At 40.7% G+C, this 21,003-nt stretch overlaps 1 protein-coding gene across 2 annotated transcripts in view; it reads left to right on the forward strand.

Annotated features, from left to right (window-relative positions):
• The window catches only part of FBN2 (fibrillin 2), a 174,824-nt gene that overhangs the window by 26,025 nt on the left and 127,796 nt on the right, over positions 1 to 21,003 (forward strand). For both annotated transcript variants that reach the window (XM_054186701.1, XM_054186702.1), the window contains exon 6: positions 14,971 to 15,168. In XM_054186701.1, the coding sequence (XP_054042676.1) occupies positions 14,971 to 15,168 (198 nt within the window). The remainder of the gene's footprint in view (positions 1 to 14,970; positions 15,169 to 21,003) is intronic.

Genomic DNA, 21,003 nt, shown 5'->3' on the forward strand with positions numbered 1-21,003 from the left:
TAGAGCAGTTTTCTTCTGGTGTAATTGTGTTTCAGTAAATTTCTTTTTCATTAATGCCATTACACTCCAAAGGTGTAATTCTATTGCTTCATAGTGTTATGTTTTTACAATTCCCTTCTGTCTCTATTGCCATCCTCTGCCTGAATTTACTCTGCTTATTGTCGAATTCAAACATACAAGGTTCAAAATTACAATGAACTGAACCAAAAGCGTACTGGCTAGTTGTGATGTATGCCTATTTCTAAAATATAACACCATAACAAGCAATATTTTTTTAATGCTTGCATATATTATTAAGATTTTGTGGGTACTTTAAAAATACAGCTGTGTGATGTTTTTTCACTCTGCCTCTCCTCACACTTTTCTCCTTAAGAAGGAAAAAAACAAATACAGGGAAATGCGTAGAATGGATTAGGAGAGGAAGGGGTGGGAACTGCCTATAAAAGAATTCGAAGAAACCTAACACAGAAACTTGTAACAAATCCAGCTTTACTGAAATCTAGTGGAAAGATTTCTGTGCATTTCAGTCAGGTTAACTAAGGCCTCCCAAGGACAAAAGGAAAAGCCCTTGAATGCACGGATTAGGCTTTTACTTCTGCATTGCTTTCTAGTAACATCTGAAAATACAGTGACATACAGACATTGAATAAGTACAATTCTGAAGGAAGGGCTGGGGGAAAGATACCTCTCACTAGTCTGTTTTACATAATTAAAAAAACCAGACAAACCCTGAGTTTTTTCAGATGTGATAAGGGGACAGAAATCCCAATTACTTTTCTATTTTTCTTTAGCTGTTTCAGCTTTATCTAGTAAAAGAGTTTACCTTTCTGTATCCATTTTACGTCAAACTATGTATCTAAACTAAAATAGCTATAGAAATAGAAATTATTCAAGATACTTTTCTGGTCAAAACAGTCAAGGAGCTAACCCATCCTCATCAGCAGTGCTAATTCGCTTTCAAAAGCTAGAAACAAGACGAGATGGAAATGTCATAATAATTAAAGTGGTCTGTAGGATTAGTGTTTGTCCCTTGAATTTTTTAGCTCTAAGTAAGGACTTAATTAATACTGTGTAGTCGTAGATGTTTAATTGATACTTTGTAGTCATAATTGTTTTTAATATTTGAAACAATGTCAGGAAATTTTGAACCATGCTACATGAATGAATTGTTAAGCTGCAATTGCTTCATAGAAGAAGAGGTCGTAGATGAAAAAATCAATCAAAAGAAAAAGCAAACACAGGCCTTTATTACTAGTACACAGGCAATTAAAATTTCAAGTTACTTCATACTTCGAGTAGGCTTTGGCAGTTCCTCTCTCTCTCTCTCTCTCTTTTCTCCCCCTGCCCCAGTATTGGTAGCAAGTTTCCAGTAGTCTTAGAATCATAGAATGTGTTGGGTTGGAAGAGACCTTTAAAGGTCATCTTGTCCAGCGCCCCTGCAGTGAGCAGGGACATCTTCAACTCAATCAGGTTGCTCAGAGCCTCATCAAGCCTGGCCTTGAATGTCTCCAGGGATGTGGCCTCTGTCACCTCTCTGGGCAACCTGTTCCAGTGCCTCACCACCCTCATTGTAAAGAACTTCTTCCTAATGTCTAACCTAAACCCACCCTGCTCTAGTTTAAAACCATTGATCCTCATCGTATCGCTACATGCCTTTGCAAACAGCCCCTGCCCAGCTTTCCTGTAGGCCCCCTTCAGGTACTGGAAGGCTGCTATAAGGTCTCCCCTGAGCCTTCTCTTCTCCAGGCTGAACAACCCCAGCTCTCTCAGCCTGTACTCATAGCGTAGGTGCTCCAGCCCTTTGATCATCTTTGTGGCCCTCCTCCGGACCCACTCCAACGGGTCCATGTCTTTCTTGTGCTGAGGGAGACAGCACTCCAGGTGGGGTCTCACCAGAGCAGAGTAGAGGGGGAGAATCACCTCTCTCGATCTGCTGGCCACGGTTCTTTTGATACAGCCCAGGATGTGATTTGCCTTCTGGGCTGCAAGTGCACATTGTTGGCTCATGTCCAGCTTTTCATCCACCAGTCTTCACTGTTTGTCAGTCTAGTATTTCAAAAACAATCCTTTGTAAGGAAAATAGGAAAAGCAAATTAAAAAACAGTTTTTACACATTGTCAGTAGTCCCAAAGAGAATTGTATTGTTAAACTGTTGAAGCTTGTGGGGTGTATTGGTAGCATTAGTTATGTCATTGCTTTGGGTGTTTTTAGAGGTTGTAGTTTTGCTAGCTATACAATCATTCCCACACTTTAATATATATAATTATATATTGTTATTCCCAAATTTTTACACAGGAATGTGCAAGCAAGCGTAGTAAAGATATGTTAACCCGCTGTACTGTTGACAGTGTTCTGTAGGTGTAAATATATATGTCCATACACATGTATATATGGTCGAGCGAGAAGTAAAAGAGGAAAAGTATAGATTTATTTTTCAGTAACACCTGAATAGTTCTTCTTATGGAAACTTGAGTTTGAAAAATAAGAAATGGGAAGATATTTTGGTTGGTTGGTTGGTTTGTTTTCCCTTAAAGGGCATATTCATTCACTGTAAACCTTATATTTATTTTGATTAATAAAAAAGGAGTTTAATTAAACTGTTGAGCCAGGAGCATGACTGTGGAGGACACAAAACTCTCTGTGTCTCTATGGTTGGGGATTAGACAGATGCAAGATATTCAGAAATAATTTTCTATGTTCTCCTCCCATGTTTGTTGCATGCCCTGATATTTTTCACTGTCCATTCTGCTACCAGCTCCCTGACAAGTTTTGTGTTTGAGATCAGAGTTTACAAAATGCAGGGCCTCTGAGCAGCTGGCAGATCTAGTCTTTGGAAGCATTGACTTTCGAGTGTCTTTCCCATTGATTTTTGTTGAGGGCGAAATTTTTGGTGAGTGCGTATGTCCTTCCCTCTTTGCCATGTCTTCATTGTCTCTCCCTGTGTATAGCCCTCCCCCTCATGGAGTGCCCTTCACAAGGCTGATAGTGTGCTGCAGTCGTCACTCTCTTCTGCTGACAGCAGAGATGAGAGTCTTCTGTCTCTGCAGATTCCCAGGGAGCAGCTGAAGCCAATGAAAATAGACTTTTTGGGTTCAGTCCTGCACTACTAAGTCTGGCAGAAATCCCAGAGAAGCTACTGGGAGTTTTGATTAAGAACAGAATTCAGGTTTAGGACCATTGTTTGCATTTAAATATAGTGCTTCTGGTTTTGCTACCTAAACACTGCAGCACTGAACCAGTCTATAAGAACTAAAAAGGGAAATGGAAAGATAGAGGCTAGAAGATGTTTCTGTTACTCGGCTTTGAAATAGTCAAAAAGTAAGCTTCGTGTAACTGGTGGAAAGCATATTGCACTTTAAAAGTAAAGTTTTAGTGATTTTGACAGTGAAGTATGGCATGGCAATTATGTATCAAAGAAAATGTTCAATTTTAAAGTATTGTTCAATTTAAAATTAATTAAATATGAAGGTTTAAAATTATTTATATTTAATCTGCTTTAAATTTTCAACCAGATCTGTCTTCATAAGCATTAGTTATGCAATGTCTTTAATGCCCTTAGTTTATTAGTTACTCTAATAAAATTGTATGGAAAAGAGTCATCCAGGTATTATCAGGGATAGAGTTTGCTGAAGCCAATCAAGCGCATTTTGTGTCCAGGCTTGCAGAATGCTGGAGTGCCCAAAGTAAGCTGGTTTATTCCACCTCAGGGTAATAGCTTGGTATTGGAGAAAGGACAGTAAGTGTTTTCTTTATTGAGAGAAGAGATGAATCCTCTGAATTAACTTATGTCCCAAATTTGATTGTTAAAAGATAACTCAACCTTATAGTGTCCCACTGAAAATATTGTATAAGCCAAAGAGTTAAATCTCTAAAGCTCTTTTGTTTTGCTGAACAAAAAACACAGATCTGAAGAAAAGAAAGCTACGCTTCTGCCTCTATACAGAGAGAACTCTAGTAAATAATAATTGGCTGGGCTTTTAGTTTATTATCAACTCAAACAAAGTATCAGGACAGTCTAGACACTCATCTGGGGAAATGTTTCTTGAAAGCTAAATGTGATTATTTTTTTTTTCTAAGAGCAATGTGTGAAACAGTTGTTTCCTACTTACATTAACAATTACAACTTTGCATTCAGCTGCGTGTCTGTGCTTTTAATAGTGTTTCTGATCTGCTGAGGCTATTTGCACGTTTTCCGTAATTTATGCAGTTATTGGTTATGAAATGTTTTCCCTCCTGTTTTTGTGAGTATGGGTGCATTCTGAAGGCCTTCCTAAAATGGCGACTAAGAAGAATGCAGTTAATGGGTGAGACTTCATGGCTGCAGTCATTCACTTTTCCCTAACTTCAGCAGAGGCTCCATCATGCGTTATGGTGCCTAACTTTGTTCTGACTCTGGATTGTGGCCAGCTGGGGGCTAGCATGTAAACATCTCCTTTTATGTCTTACTTCTTATTTTTGACCTCACAAACTAGTATGCAGATTGCCAGAGGGCTGAAAAAAGCATTAGGCCACTTATCCACCTACCTCAAAAGTTTAAGTTGCGTTTAGCTGCTTTTAAGCTTTGCAACTCTAGAAGACTGTACATTTGCGCCTTTAAATTGTCCCGACTGCTCTTTTGCACTCGACTAATTGAAGTATGTCCCAACATACCATGGTGAGATCAGACTTTCTGAGAATAATTAAGTATTCGCTGTGGACCTGTTCTGCAAACCCTTATGTATGTGGGTACTCTTAACCAGTATAAAATGCCTCATTTTGATTAGTGGGATTGGTTTCTGGTATGAGTAATGACACTGAACTCCGAAGTGGGGGGGTGAGGGTTGAGTGGGGGAGTCTACACTGTGCTCTTTACGCTGTTCTTCAATACTCTCAAAAGTTTATCATGTATGCAGTACTGAATCTTTAAATTTCCTCTTCGCTGACAAGGCATTCTGTTTCTTTGAGGTTGAACTGAATAGGACTGATTTCCGGGTGCGGGGAACAAAAAACCTGTGGAAGATGTAATGGAAGTTTTCGTACTATGGTCCAGAAAAGCAGCATATTTTCTTTGCAGGCCTATAGCAAGTTATTGATTTCTTAATTGTTGGGTTATGAAGGAATTAAAGAATATGGCTGTCCAGAGTCCAAGTTTTAATGAGTAATATCTTTTTCTTTTCATCATGTGGGCAAATCTTGTCTTGTCAATGAAATCTGAATACAAGGTTTTGTGCAGGCTACAGAGTTTCAACAGAAGTAAGGAGAATCCTTTCTGTCATTGAAAATCAAACATCCAGCTGTCAGGTTGTAACACAAAATCTTTCTGCACTCCGGTGTTCTACCTACAAAGCTTTGTTGGTAGTACAGTGTGCTCTCCCAGTGAGGATTTAAATGGCCTTGGCTTCACTCTGGTCTTCTGGTATTTGGTGGACTTAGGTCTTACCCTTGCCTGTATGGCAGAGAGGGAAGTCTCTGGCTTCCCTTCCGTTTTGAGGGTGTGTATTTGTTGTGCTGTAGTTCTGAAGGAGCCTAGTTGTGGACCAGAATGCCAGTATGCTTGGAATTCCTCTAACTCAAAGGAGAAACATAAGAGGAGAGAGCAGTAGGCAGCATGGTACGCAGAGTTACTTCGCTGCTTTGAATTTTGTAGACATCTCAGCAAAGTACAGACGTAAGAAGCTAATATTAAGATAGCAGGTATGAACTGCTGAATCCTGCAAAACAATTATTCTTGTGAATTCTTATCTCCATGTACAATTTGCACAGGGGTAGTTCAGCCTATAACAACTTCTTATAACTGATGATTAGTACTTCGTTGTGTGTCAGCTTGTGTGTTAATTATTTACTCATAGAGATATTTCATTACAGTCCAATATCCAAACTTTATATGGTAGCAGGGCTTGTAGAAGTATAAGGAAATACGCACATTTACAAGAAGCTCCAAACAAATCAAAATTGGAGTCCTTGCTGGAACCAAGATTCAGATATATTTATTTCCCATCTTTTATTCTACACTTGGAATTTTGTAGCAGTCCATGCATGAAACTGCAGTTGCACATGGCAACAGTTTCTTCCAAGAAGTTTGTAAGTATATGGGAATACTTTGCTTTTGAAACCAACTAAATTCCATAAACTACAAAAGCAAAGCATTTCCATGCTTCTATCTTTGTCTGCTTTTTGTGTGTGTATATTTATTAAAATGTTTTGTGTCTTAAAATATTAGAAGCATTTTATTCAATGTTCAGATGGACTACAGAAAACTACATTTTATGTCAGAAATATTGTTAGTTGTCTGGTACTTTGCCATCCTTTCTGATGTGCTTAGGTGTCTAAGAATTAATTATTTTTAATTAAAAAAAAATTTAAGATCTGCAGATAATACTGTACTAATACTTCGTCTGCTTAAAACTGACATACATCTGCTTAAAACTGACATAATACCAATTACATTAAAATGGGTGTACAAACCCTGGAATGTTGTTCTTGGAAAAGAGATGCTTTCACTGTTCCAGCAAGAGGAAAATGATAATGTGCTTAGAATTGACATGACAGCAGTACTGGTGGAAACTGGAATTTTGCTAAAAGCTGCAAACCCCACATACACTGTTTCATTAAACATCCTTTTTTTTCTTCTTTCATTTAGAGCTGCCTTCCACTCCCTTTTAATTGCAATGTGTATATTAAGTTGCCTAATCAGTCACGGGAGTTTGTGTGATGGAAGGTATTGCATTGCGGGAGCTGGTCAGAAATGGTTATGTGGGACCAGTAGAACAGTAGTAAAAACTCAACCTGAAAATGAAAGCTGTCGTCTGTATAAAATTGTTCAAGCCCTCATGAATATATTTAACATAAATGTTCAAAACCTTTTTCAACTAAACTGCTCTTCTTCACTATTACATATCAAAATAAATTTTGTAAAAAAAACATTGCTTCAGACAATGACTAAAGAACCTTCTGTGGATGTGTCTCAATTTTGAATTATCTGTACTTTAAAATGTTTTAAAAACTTTGGTGTTCATTGTTTTCATTAATCACAAACTTAACTGTGTTAAATAATTAAGGATTTGACGTATAAGTTTTCTTTAAAAAAAAAAAATTGGGGGGGTAAGGAGGCTCAAACTTTACTATTCAGCTTCGGTTTATGTGAACTTCTTAGTCTAACTAGTTGTACTGCCCATAGACTATTTTTTCCAACAGAAATTAATAGCTTTGCCAAGTCTCTTTTATTTTCCAAGAGACTAGCTCTCGTTTTCAGCCAACAATCTTTTTTTCCGTAACTTGTTGGATGTCACCTTTGACAAAAATGCTTTTTATTTATATCAAGCCTGAATCAGTACAATTCATCTAACTTCATGTTACCTTTGAAACCTCCCTTATGGTGAACCCTCAGTGTTGGCAGCTAAGCATTACTGCAAAAAGAACAATTTTCCATATTAGGATGATTAAAATATTGAAGGAAAAACAATTTTAGATAATCTTTAATAAAACAAACATATGTACCTTTGTAATGTTTAAATATCTTTTTGCATACTGTGACTTATGATCTGCAGATGTTGGAGTTGAACAAGAAGAATAATATTTGCATATGCATACATTTCAGATTTGTGGTCTGAACTAAAGTACAACTATGAGTATTACCAACCCTTTCATACTCAGATGAAAAGTTAATCAAAGAAAGCCCTGATCTCCCATTTTTTGGAAACACAAGGTCTGGGCAATGCTGTCATTTATGCAGAATCAGTAGGAGAACGGGGTATGCCTTGCTGCTCCAGTCCTGCTGATACTATGGTAGGAGCCACACGTTGTGGGATTTCCCATTGCAGGAAGATGGAGCTCAATTATACATTTAATTATTGAAACATTTAGATTTCATATTGCAAAGGGGAAAATTCAGGTACAGCTGCTTTGAAAAATCTCATCGGTAATCAAGGAGCAGGTGCTGCAACAAGCAGCAAAAATAACTTTCAGGTTTCTGCAGACCTCTGAATGTTTGTGGAAATTATGGGGAAATTTGCCACAGCATCCTATCAGAAGTTTAATAAAGACAGTTGCTTCTCCAGCATGTTTCATGTTGGAACATCTCCTAGTAATTTGAATTTAACTTTCGATCTTTGCCAATATAGACTTAATCTCTCCACTCTGAAGGTTCCCTGACATGGAGTCCAGTCTCCTTGGCTTCCACCCACTGTGCTAATTTTTCTTTTGGAGGGGAACAAAGTTCCTGGTAACCCTAATAGCAAGTACTACTTTCCAGCATTCAGGTCCCATGTGTGAGGTTGTTTATCTAATAACCCTGATGTGTGCAATGGATTTTTGAGGTGTGATTAATAACAACAGGCTGTTTACTATACTTGAGCCTGTAAGTTAGGTGGTAGAAGTTGGAATGACTTACTTTCTCATCCCTTCATTAATATTTGTGAAATCATAATTATGGGACAGAAGTTCTGAAAAGTTTTTGTAAGGAAGTGAAACGGATTTATCAAGTATTAAGTTTTGTTCCTTAATTGACAGGGGTGGGAGGGCATATCTCAGACTTCCTCTTTTACTCACTCATGTGGTTCATACTGATCAACATGCTTAATGTTTTCAGTATTTTATTTTTAACAATAGAAGTATCAATATTCAAAATAGCTTATAGTTAAAAGTATTTACTTCCACACACATGGCTTGCTTATTTAGTTATGGTTCTATGGAGTCTTGTTTAAATAAGATGATGGAAGAGACTTTACAGTTCCTTCCTGCTAATCTTTCTAGCACTTACAGACATGAAATATAGGATTTGTGATAATATGCTGCTCCAGCACTGCAGGCTGTGTCCTTTTACCCTTACGGAGCTTTTACACAGGCTTTACATAGCTGCTGGAGACTGCCACTGTACCATGAATAATACTGTTGGGCTTGACACAGAAACAGTATTTTGGTATTGTGAGCCTTCAGTTAAAATTTCAGTCTGTGCTTTCCCATGAAAAGAAACTTCAAGTTTTCGTATTCTTACAGATAATTTGCTATAGACATTCCAACATGTCTAGGTGCCTCTTTTCTTTTTCTTCATGTCTCACTTTTTCTCTTTTTAGTTACCTGAGAAGAGGTAAAATTTTAACAGGTAGGACTAGTTAGTTAACACAGTATGAAACTGTGGAGGCTAAGACTGTGACAAAACTCAGATAGAAGTTGGATCCTTACATGTGTAGCAAAATATTTTAATGTTTTGGCCTGAATGACAACAAATGGTAGTTGGGATGTTAAACATTGTGTTTCAGGTTTTGAGTTAGTGGGTGTTAGGGTCCAGGAGGAAACTTAGTGTGGCAGACAGATTATCCCATGTCTACTTGCAGCAGGCTTTTTACACCTTCGTCTGAATCATCTGGTTTTGGCCAGAGGTACAGAAAGAAAAACAAAATAGATGGATATTGGACCATACCCAACACTAGAAGTCTTACGTTTCTAATCCTTGTGGCAGGCTCCCAGTCAAATAGCCTTTTTAAGTTACAGGTAGAGTTAGAATCTACTTATAATTTTTTTAAAAGGAATTAATGAAAAAAATTCCAAGAACTGTGATAGTTGGGTAGTCCCATTTGTGAATACAGAATGCACACTTCTAAGAAAGAACAGAAATGCTGCAGTATAGTTAAATTTAGAAGTCCAGTATGCTATTTCCAGGGTTTTTTTAATGTTGATGCCAAGAACAAAGTACTTCTTAATAAATTTAATTATATTAACAATTTGGATTGTTGATAAAGGTTGTCATTATTCAAGTCACTGTGCATATTGAACAATATTGAACATAATTTTCTGAGGTTAAAAAAATGAGTAACATGTATGTGCTGAAAATCACTTTCTTTCACCAAAGCAGTTACCCTTTCTAAGCAACAAATGATTTATAACACATGTTCTAACATATGTTCTTTCTGGCAAAATTACTCCAGCAGCAATGCTGGGAAAGGAACAAATGAAGAAACACCTAACAATAAGACAAGAAAACCAACATGGAAAAGCTGATTGATTCACAAACTCAGGGTTTTTAAGGTCAGATGAACCGTTATAATAATGTAGTGTGACTGCCTGTGTAAAACAAACCGTGGAATCTCACATGGCTATTTCCGAATCAAATCCACAGCTTCATTTGAAACTACAAATTATCTTCTGAATAGTGACTAGTTTTAGTGTGTTTGCTTCCCCTAAGTAAAAATATACTATGTGACTAGAGACCTCTATGTAAACAGCTGTACTTTAACATGCCTGCTTTCACTTCATATTTTGAGATCTTACATTTTCCTCTAAGAATAAAATACCAGCCACTACTCAGACTCTTTACCTTTGGACTTCATTTTGGATAAACTGAATGGACAAAGGTGTTTAAAATGGATACATTTGTTATGGATAATATTTTTAATTGCAATATTATTTTAAAATATTAAGGATGTTTCCAGAAGGATGAAAGATGTTTCCAAAGGATGTTTCCAAGATGTTAAATTTTGCTTCTGACTCTTTCTGTAGTTTTTCCAGTTTTCCGTCATCCCATTTGAAATGCAATTGCCATAGCTGTGCAAAGAACTATTCTTGCTGGGTGCAGATAGCAGGTTACTTCCCTGTTGCTATCTGGAAACGATCTGCTGCTAGGTTTCTGCTTCTGTAGCCCAAGATTATAGGAGGTGCACATTCTCTTAGGAGCTCAGCATCTGTTGCTTATATGTCATTACTCTGAAGTATCATTCAGCATCTCAGCATTTTGGGTTGATTTTTTTATTATTTGTAAATCTGCCCAAAAATTTAATAATAGTTTCATTTGTTCTTCTACTGTTTAAGTCTTAGTAGTCAGATTTTTAGATGACCACCTGCAGACCTGGAAGTTGCTTTGTAGTCTGGTTATATTCTCTACTCTTTCTTTCAAACAAAGCCTCCAAACCGAACTTTTCATTACTAGGGTTGATAGAGTATACACATAATCATCTTATGCTTTACAAGAAGGTAGTGGAATATGCAATTCACAACTCAAGTTTAAGTTCCAAGTTTAATCTTATCTGATTGAATTCCAAACTTCTTACCACAGAAGATCTTTGGCCAGAATATTCCTATGGATCACCAACCATTGAACAGAAAAATACATAATTTGTATTTGTACTCCTACTGTAATTGCTTCATGTTATCTGAAGGTTGGTCCTATTAAAAAGTGTAGCTTAGAGAACACATGCAGTAGAAGTACAATGCAGTCCAGAAGAACCACTTATTTTCTGAATAGGAATTCCAAACTAATCTGGGATGTCAAGATTATCAGTCCTGGTGAAAGCTTTGGAAATTTTAGAGATGCATAATACATCAGTATTTGATTTCATTATATGGGGCATTCACCCATGGAGATCTGGACTCCTTTTGAGTGCATGGAATAAGGTATGCATGACCAGCCATCATGCTTGTCGTCATGCACATTCGGTAGCACTCCAGGAATACATCCATGCCTACCTGGGCTGATGCAGAATACAACTTCATAATTAGGACAGGATTTGGTATTCCCATACAGATCTGTGTGGATCCAGAGATCACAGAATCATAGAATGGTTTAGGTTGGAAGTGACCTTAAAAATCATATAGTTTCAACCCCCCTGCCATGGGCAGGGACACCTCCCACTAGACCAGGTTGCTGATAGCCCCATCCAGCCTGGTCTTGAACACTTGCAGGGATGGGGCACCCACAACTTCTCTGGGCAACCTGTTCCAGTGCCTCACCACCCTCATAATGAGAAATTTCTTCCTGATATCCAATCTAAATCTGCCTTCTTCCAGTTTGAAGCCATTATCCCTCATCCTACTGCTACATGCCCTTGTAAAAAGTCCATCTCCAGATTTCTTGTAGGCCCCCTTTAAGTAGTGAAAGGCTGCTGTAGTCTTCCCAAAGCTTTCTCTTCTCCAGGCTGAAAAACCCCAACTCTCTCAGCCTGCCTTCATAGGAGAAGTGAGCCCTCTCATCATCTTCATGGCCCTCCTCTGGACTCACTCCAACAGGTGAATGTCCTTCTTATGTTGGGGGCCCCAGAACTGGATGCAGTACTGCAGGGACTCCTCCTGAGAGAGCACTAGAGGAGCAGAATCACCTCCCTTGACCTGCTGGCCACACTTCTTTTGATACAGGGCAGGATGTGGTTGGCTTTCTGGGCTGTGAGCACACATTGCTCGCTCATATTGACCTTCTCATCCACTTCACCCCCAAGTCCTTCTCCTCAGGGCAGCTCTCAATTCATTCTCTGCCCAACCTGCATTTATGCATGGGATTGATCTGACTCACATACATGGCCTTACAGTACTGGAGATCTCACTTTCCTCTGACAGTGATTATATTTTATAATGGGACTCTCAATGTTGCTAGTGGCTCATAAATGGTCTTTTCAGGTTTACCTACACACATATCCTTTTGTCTTTTTCGTCTTCATGTTTTTGAGGATCTCATTCATGAGGAGTCTAAAATCAGCCTTAATTTTCAGGAAAGACTCAATCTTTATTGACCTGACTGTAATCAACACATAGGCAAAAAGTCTGCAATGTGCGGGTTACAGTCAAACTATCATCTCTCAATACACAGAGTAGACCACAGACTTTCCCAGAATCTGCCTATTATTTCTACTTTAATCATTGTCATTAATGAGAAAATGAAACAAGTGGACTCTCTTTAAGCACTTGTATTACTATCATATCAGCAGTGTATATAATTCAGTTGACATTAGAATGGGAGCCTGCTCACTGAGCAGTTCTAAAAGCTTTTTCCATGCATATGAAGCTTATTACTTTCACCATGTGACATAGAGAATGCTTTTACAGATAATATTGGGCAATAAATTATAATACAGCTATTTGCTGAAGAACACAGTACTGTTTCCCAAGAATTTAATAGTGTTTTAGTGGAATTCAATAGCCAAATTCCTATTTGTTTTCACCAGAATCAGGATTTAACTCAATTTCTTTCAGTTGTTAAATTCTGAGCAGTTCTGTTTTTCTTCTGATAGCAGGCTGACCATTGCTGATGATTTGCAGGTTAAATGCAGTCTATCACGTATTACCCTCAATCTTTGTGACACCTGAGTAAACTTTATGTGAAAGAAGTATACAGTCATAATCTGTGATGGAGTCTTTTCCTTACCGTTATCCCTTAACTAAAATCCAGACAAGATTACTGTGAGTTACTGGAATTTAAATCTTTGATGGTTGGAGTTTGTGTTTCAAATATTTGTCATTCTCATATGAGGCTATAGCTTGATGAGATCACTGTCTTCTGCTATCAGTCATCAGGATCTGTATTTTATAAGTTCAGCTCTCTCTGATTTGGCAAGGACCTTGGACGTAATTAAACTGAGACCATTGTAAAGCTGCTTGTCCTCCAGCATGTTAGATGAAAGGTCACTGAAACCTTTTTCTAATCGACAGGATTTTCTTTTTATGATGTACATGTTTTACTAAAAGTTCCATCTTTGTCGCTTGATGGACACAGGGGAAGCTCAAAGGTAAAACTCTGAAGGTCATTTTCTAATGAAAATCAAGAAAGATTAAAACTCACAATCCTTACCAAGTATTTAAGATCTTTTAATCTCCTTCTATTGTTAGGCATTTTTGTTGGGGATAGTCATGTACTTGCTTAACTTTATTTAAAGTCAACAGCCAGTTGAAATTAACTGCCAATGTGTATAAATAACAGCTTGCAAAAGTCTTTCCTGGACCGATACCTGAATGAACCTTATGAAAGATAGGGAGCAGCACATTTATTTCTATTTGAGCAAGCTTTTACTTTAAGAGTCTTGTGTCTTATTGCAAAGAAAACTTTTAAATTTTCACTGGGAAGAAAGAAAGAAAACTGAGGTCTCACTGGGAAGACCATTTTCTCCCTTTCCAAACACAGCAAAGCTCTTATTTTTATTCTTCAGGGTGGAAGTATTGAATTCTAGAAGGCATCGATTGTCACATTTTTTACCTTCATTGTAAGACCAACTGCACACTAATGAAGATGTGCGGAAGACAGTGTGTGACTCACATATCAGTACTGGAGTCTGTTTTCAGTAGGAAAAAAAGGAGAATTGGACAGGATAGCAGGGAGTGCAGCCGTAACCCCACTGTTACACATTCTTTCACATGACTGAGTCTGAGTGGAAGCTTTGCATTTTATTCTTTTTTTTCCCCCCTCTTAAAGTTTCTGTAAGGATATGAAATCTGGCTTAGAGCATCCGTTTCTCATTTGTTCCTAAAGAATTTCAGTTAATTTTTGTTCCCAGTTTGTGTTGCCTCATAAGGTCAAAAAATCTTTCTTTTTATACAGGTTGAACCTTGATGAGGTAGCTATTTACAGGAATTTGACTAGGACTATATTTTCATATAGTTTGTATGCTATATTGTGTACTCAATATAGCTTGCATAGGTTGTGTTATCTCATGTTATTCCTCTGAAAATAAATGGTGGTTTACCAAATAGCGTTCATAGGTAGCACTATTTTGCACTAAATGTTCCAGGAGGAATGTTGATTCTGTGACAGTCACTGGCATGGACCTTGATCAATGTGGAGTGAACAAATAGGTGGCTGATGTGGTCTGGAGTTCCCTCCCATGAATTGCCATGAAGTAACGTGGTAACAAGAAAAACAGTTCCCAGTCCTTGTTTGCTTAATCTGATCTGATCTTTTGATCGCTTGGTGGCTTGTTTGTTTGTAAAACTCTTCACTTGTTTTGGATTTTACTGGCTACATTGTGAATACATAGATCAGGTTTGAGTCCAGCTGCTTTCATTACTTGCATCTATCAGAAAAATAAATTGAAAGGTAAGATAACATTGTGAGAATCATTACCTCCAGTGGAAGGTGTCATGCTACTTCTGTAAGCAGTAACGTAACTTAAATTTCCAGGTCCTCTTGGAATTTTCTTAATACCGGTATCTACTGGGTTAAAAATTGATTCTTTCTATAGTTAGTAGTAAACTATCTTGTATAATACAGACTGTCTTGTATAATTTCCTTTTTTCCAGATTACAGAACAGGCCCGTGTTTCACACAAGTTAACAACCAGATGTGTCAGGGCCAGCTAACTGGGATTGTTTGCACAAAAACCCTCTGCTGTGCAACCATTGGGCGTGCATGGGGTCACCCCTGTGAAATGTGCCCTGCTCAGCCTCAGCCATGTCGTCGTGGCTTCATCCCTAATATTCGCACTGGAGCATGTCAAGGTAAGTCTTATGGTTTGAATTGTGTATGACCATTGTGTTGCTGATATGCACCCTGAAATCCCTGTGTCCACTTAAAACAACATCACTGTTTTCCTTGTGTGTGTTCTGTGTCTTTACTTTTGATAAATTCGGATATGCTTTGCTGTTGATAGGCGTTTTCCCAGGTTTCATTTCTCCACCAATTAAAGTTGGGATAGGCATATTCATGGCACTGCTGTGCCATACCTGGGGGGCATCTGTATCATCCATGCAGCATTCTTTTCCCACGTGAATAAAGCTTGATGTATAGTATGAGACCAGAGGGCCCATTTCTCTTGAAGTGGGTCAATGAGTTTGGACTCTTTGACCTTAGAGTAGTAATTCACTGCACTTGGTTAGATTTTGGTTTTGTCCTAAGTGGATGTACCAGGGAACATCTTGTATTGGTGGAAACCAAGAACTTGGAAAAGTGTGGGAGTCGCTGTTTTACTGCTTCTGAATTCAACCAAACAGTGTCCCACAGAGTACCGTTGCATGTTTCGTCTGTGTCTGTCATGTCACAATCTTGCATTGTATAGGAAACAAGAGATTCGATGCATTAAAGTGGGTTAAATTAAATTCAGTGCTAGTGGTGATCCAGTCCCAGTCCCGAGTATTGGTGTTGGTCATCCAGCTATTTACCCCTTCCAGGCAGCCTTCACTGTCATTTGGACTCAAGAGCATGGGACCTCAAGCTAGAGGTATACAACACACCTGTACACCTTCAGTGGTATTGAGGGGACCTGCTGTTTTGGAAGTGTTTGCTATTAATTCTGATATGTCAGTGCCTGGGCCATAAAGGTGTAAAGGTGAGCTCTCAGCTGATGTCGGAGTGGCTTTAAAGGCAGAAAATGTACCATCGTTAGTGCCCACATCTCACGCAAAACTCATTACCATTTGCAAGACCACATCACTTTTACGCCCTTCCTGAATGGAAGCATCTGGTTGTGGGGCTGTGCTAACGGCCATCAGGAAAAAAAGGCCAAGCCACCTCATATTGGCATGGTTCAGGCGCCTGTGATGCTGCTCAATATGCAACTGGTTGGCCAGATGCTGCCAGTAGCAACTCTACACCAAGCCCTTTCAGAATAGTTCCTGGTCTAGGTCGCCGCTGAGGATAGTGTCATTTATGGCGTCCATCTTAGAGGTATGGTGCTGCATGCTGAACAGCAGCACCAGAAATTCAAAAAACCTACGTGAGCCCATGCTGACCTGGTCACTACGGGCAAACCTCTCCTCCCTCCAGTAAGTCAATTCACACCACCTAGTATCCCCACTGTGCTGGCAATAGTAAAATACAAGGACCATGTACCATGTAAGTGAACCAAATGACGCCATTCTGAGTGATGAATTAATCCATGACATTCCTGCAGAACAGAAAAGAAAATCGTTTCCGTGGGGAAAGGCCAGACGATTACCCCTCAACCCTCTTGTGGGGAAATTTTAGGGTGTTGTCAGGAGTCTGAATGCTCCAGATGTTCTTACACATGCTCAGAAGGAAGCCTTGTTTAAATCCCTTTGTGGTTAAAAGATACTCCTTGCCCAGCCTGCAGTCCCAGGGAAGTCAAGAGATTTGGCAGGGGCAGTCCAGGCAGAAAAGTCTTGCCAGTCAGTTGACCGTGTGTGCCCCAGTGGAAATTTATTTTGGTCAGGGCTGTCCCCAAGCTGCTTCCTCAGCCAGGCTTCTGGCACTGTAGAACTTGTTTTAGGTCTGGAACAAAAGCAATGTTTCTTCATCAGGAACGTACAACACCTCACAGGCAGTGGACACAATGAGAGGTTGGCTGCCCACTCCTTCAATGTGAACACAGGCATGGGGAGACATACCCAGGGCTGCCATTAAGGCAGAGGGAAAACAAGAAATTCAGGTTCCAGTGTCAATCAAACATCTTACAGGGAATCTATGAGGGCCTGGGCCAATAATGACATGTAGATTCCCCCTTGGTGTCCCACTCAAAAAGTTTAAGCTGCCATACCCGGGACACCAGGCAGGGTATGGGAGCTACTAGTTTTCTGCCAGTGGGGTGATAGCACACCCAATGACATCTAGAGCCTCTGTAGCATCTTTATAAAATGGGTTGGCAGACAGGTGGTCTGCATCCTTGCCACGCCAGCCGGCTTCATGGGAAGCTTGGACCATGGTCGCTAAAACTGCTAGTGGGTTTCATAATCATTAATTCTAGTGACAAATCTAGGTCTAGACCTTCCCTTCATAGCCTGGTTCTGAGATCTTTCTTGTCCCACTTGAGGATTTGAGGGTTCTGGCCTCTTTCAGGTGTATTGGTCGGGTGACATCTTCATTGCACACTGTTGTTCTGGTTTTTAGTGTTAGTTGGTGTATGAACCATCTCCAGTTGTTTTGCCTGTTTTGCATTGCATGGGTGGTACTAATTTAGATTGGTTTAAGGCTGGGTCCCAACCTGCATGTGAGCAGTCTGAATTCATCGAGGTTTGGGATCAGGTACAGTGGTGCATCTGAAGCTTCCCTGTTGTTATTGTGTCCCCTTTGATCAACAAACGTTCAACAGCCAACTACACTCATACCTTAGCCAATTCCTGAGCAGCGCAAGTGTGAATACATGGTTATTCTCCTTACTTCAGTTTAGGGACACCTCGGGTCCAGCTTCCCTCCTGAGCTTCCTCTTGGTTGAAAACTATTCTATCACCTCCTACATCATGAAACTCATTTGACCCACTTGATTGCAGACTTATCGGGCAGTTTTCCAAACTCCCTCTGTAACCTGGACAGATCAAGGGCAAGTGGTCTTATCTCCATCCCGGGCAGGTCTTCCATCTGTTCCCCTACTTACCTCATGTTTGATAACAACAGAGACTCCTTGCACAGTATCATTACCATAGTCTGGCCAGTCACCTGGGTCCTCACTGGGGCCATTCCCAACGTTCCCGTCCCAGTGCTCAGGATCTCGTGTTAGGGCCTGCACTTTATGGGCATCCACAGTCCCAACCTGTTTCTTCAAGTTAGCACTGACCATCTGTACTACTTTATCTTCTAATCTCTTCTCATTTTCTCTCTGTTTCTGTAGAGTTAGACCTTGCATCATCAGCTGCATCTCGTGCCTTTGCACCTTCTCTTGTAACCTTTCCATTTGAGCAAGCAGTTCTCTCTTTTTTTGTCTTCCCATTGCTTCTTTTCATTACAGTTAGCATGGCAGCATACACACAACATCTTACAGATGGTACCTTTACCTTTTCCATCTTTAACTTTTCCCTGTGCCAGGTTTATGTGGCTTTTCACTGGGTCCCACTCAGACCACTGGTCTCAGACCTCAGCATTGTGAAACCAGGGCCGGCAGGGGAGAACCCCGTGCTTACTCAAAAAAACCTCCACACTGCTATTCTCGAACCCTGCTCGCTGCACCATTTTGTGTCGTGGTCAGGCCCTCTGCTGCTATCTGCCCCTTGAAAGAATAAGGTTCTGAGTCTGAGGTACAAAGTGATGTGTTTTAGGATAAGGCACTTATTAAGTGGATAACAATTATGCACCCCGCGAGTGGGGACTATTGTGCTTCTATTCCAAAATTCCTTATAATCTACCTAGTAGATATCACCTAGTTCCTGGAAAGGCACTCCTTCCCTTGGCAACCCAAGGGAGGGGATATTGCCAGGGCACCCTTCCTCGGGCTCGCTCGGATCAGATGCCTGGAATACTGTATCCAGCTTTGCAGTCCTCAGCACAAGAAGGACATGGATCTGCTGGAGCAAGTACAGAGGAGGGCCACAAAGATGATCAGAGGGCTGGAGCACCTCTCCTACGAAGGCAGGCTGAGAGAGTTGGGGTTGTTCAGCCTGGAGAAGAGAAGGCTCCAGGGAGACCTTGTAGCAGCCTTGAAGGGGGCCTGCAGGAGAGATGGAGAGGGACTGTTTATCAGAGAGTGTAGCGATAGGATGACGTGTAGCAGTTTTAAACTAGAGGAGGGTAGATTTAGATTAAGTATGAGGAAGAAATTTTTTACTCTGATGGTGGTGAGGCACTGGAAGAGGTTGCCCAGGGGAGCTGTGGATGCCCCATCTCTGGAATGTTCAAGACCAGGCAGCCTGGCCTAGTGGGAGATGTCCCTGCCTGTGGCAGGGGTTTGGAACTAGGTGATATTTAAGGTCCCTTCCAATGTACACCATTCTATTATTCTGTGATTCTACAATTCATACAGCCTCCCCATGGTGCCCATGCTCAGTGCCTGGTGGGGCCACTGCCCTGCAGCCCGGCCCAGCCAGCCCCAGCCCAGTGGGAGGGAGGGGAGGCCCAGCCCGGCCTGGCTGTGCAAAGTGTGACCCTACGCTGAGCGTCGCATCTGTGAACAGTGCGGTTAACGCAGGTTAGTATTGGGGCTGGAATCAGGTGCTGTACATCAGTGCCCTTCTTTGAGTTCTGATTATGACCTGTACAATGACATAAATTAAAAAAGACAGCAAAATCCTCTTTGATCAATCAGTCCCTGTGGGGCAGCACGGCTAGGATACTGCAGGCATTGCCTGCACAGCAGATCTCTGGGACTGAGTTAAGACCCTTCTTAGCAAAATGATGAAGTTGGCTAGAGTGATCTGCTCTGAATTTTTATTTAGGTGATTCCCTATAGTGCTGGAGAAATTTCTACTTTTACTTCCCTGTTTACAACATAACGAAAAGCAAAATTGGAAAACAAATCCAAGTAGTGGATTTGTTTGGGTGCTTGCATGTGTTAGCAAGAATTTCTGTTAGGCAATTCAGAAAATGGGCTTTGATGGTGTCTCCTGTGAGACGTTGGATGTACGGGCTGGATGAGCAGTTGGTGAGGTGGATGGGAAACTGGCTGAATGGCCTGGCCTAGAGGGTGCTGATCAGCATCGCGAAGTCTAGTTGGAGGCCAGTGACTAGCACTGTACCCCAGGGGTTGATACCGGCTACAGTCCCGTTTAACGCCATTCATGGGCTGCATGATGAGTCAGAGTGTATCCTCAGCAAATTTGCAGGTACACCAAACTGGGAGGAGTGGCTGATATACCAGTGGGTCATGCTGCCATCCAGAAGGACCTCAACAGGCTGGAGAAAGGGGCTGACAGGAACCTCATGAACTTCAATAAGGAGAAGGGCAAAGTTCTGCACCTGGGGAAGATCAGCCCCAGGTACCAGTATTGCTGGCTGCTGATGATCTTGAAAGCAACATTGCAGAAGAGGACCTGTGGGTCCTGGTAGACACCAGGTTGAACATGAGCCAGCAATGTGCCCCTGCAGCAAAGAAAGCTAATGGTGCCCTGGGCTGTGGAAGAAAAAGTATTGCCAGCAGGTCAAGGGTGGTGATCCTTCCCCTGTCTTCAGCACTGGTGAGGCCACACTTCGGAGTGCTGTGTTGTGTTCTGGCCTCCCCAGAAAGAGCAAGATGGAGCTACTGGAGATAGTTCAATGAAGGGCCACAAATATAAGGGACAGGAGCAGCTCTACTCTGAGGAAAGGCTATGTAAGCTGGGACTCTTCAGCCTGGAGAAGGCTCAAGGGAGGGTCCAAAGAGAATAGAGCCAGGCTCTTTCTAAGTGGAGTCCAGTGACAGGACAAGAAGCAATGGGCACAAACTGCAACACAGGAAAAGCCTCCTCAACATCAGGAAACATTTTCTTACTGTGAGGGTGGCTGAGCACTGGCACAGGTTACTCAGAGAGGTTGTGGAGTCTCCATCCTTGGAGACATTCAAAAGCTGTATGGACATGATCCTTGGCAACTTTCTCTAGATGTCCCTGCTACAGGAGGGTGGTTGGGACCAGACGACCTCCAGAGGTCCCTTCTAACCTCAACCAGTCTGTGATTCCATGAAAAACATCCTGATT

The sequence above is a fragment of the Rissa tridactyla genome, chromosome Z (genome assembly GCF_028500815.1).
Source record: "Rissa tridactyla isolate bRisTri1 chromosome Z, bRisTri1.patW.cur.20221130, whole genome shotgun sequence".
Taxonomy (NCBI): domain Eukaryota; kingdom Metazoa; phylum Chordata; class Aves; order Charadriiformes; family Laridae; genus Rissa; species Rissa tridactyla.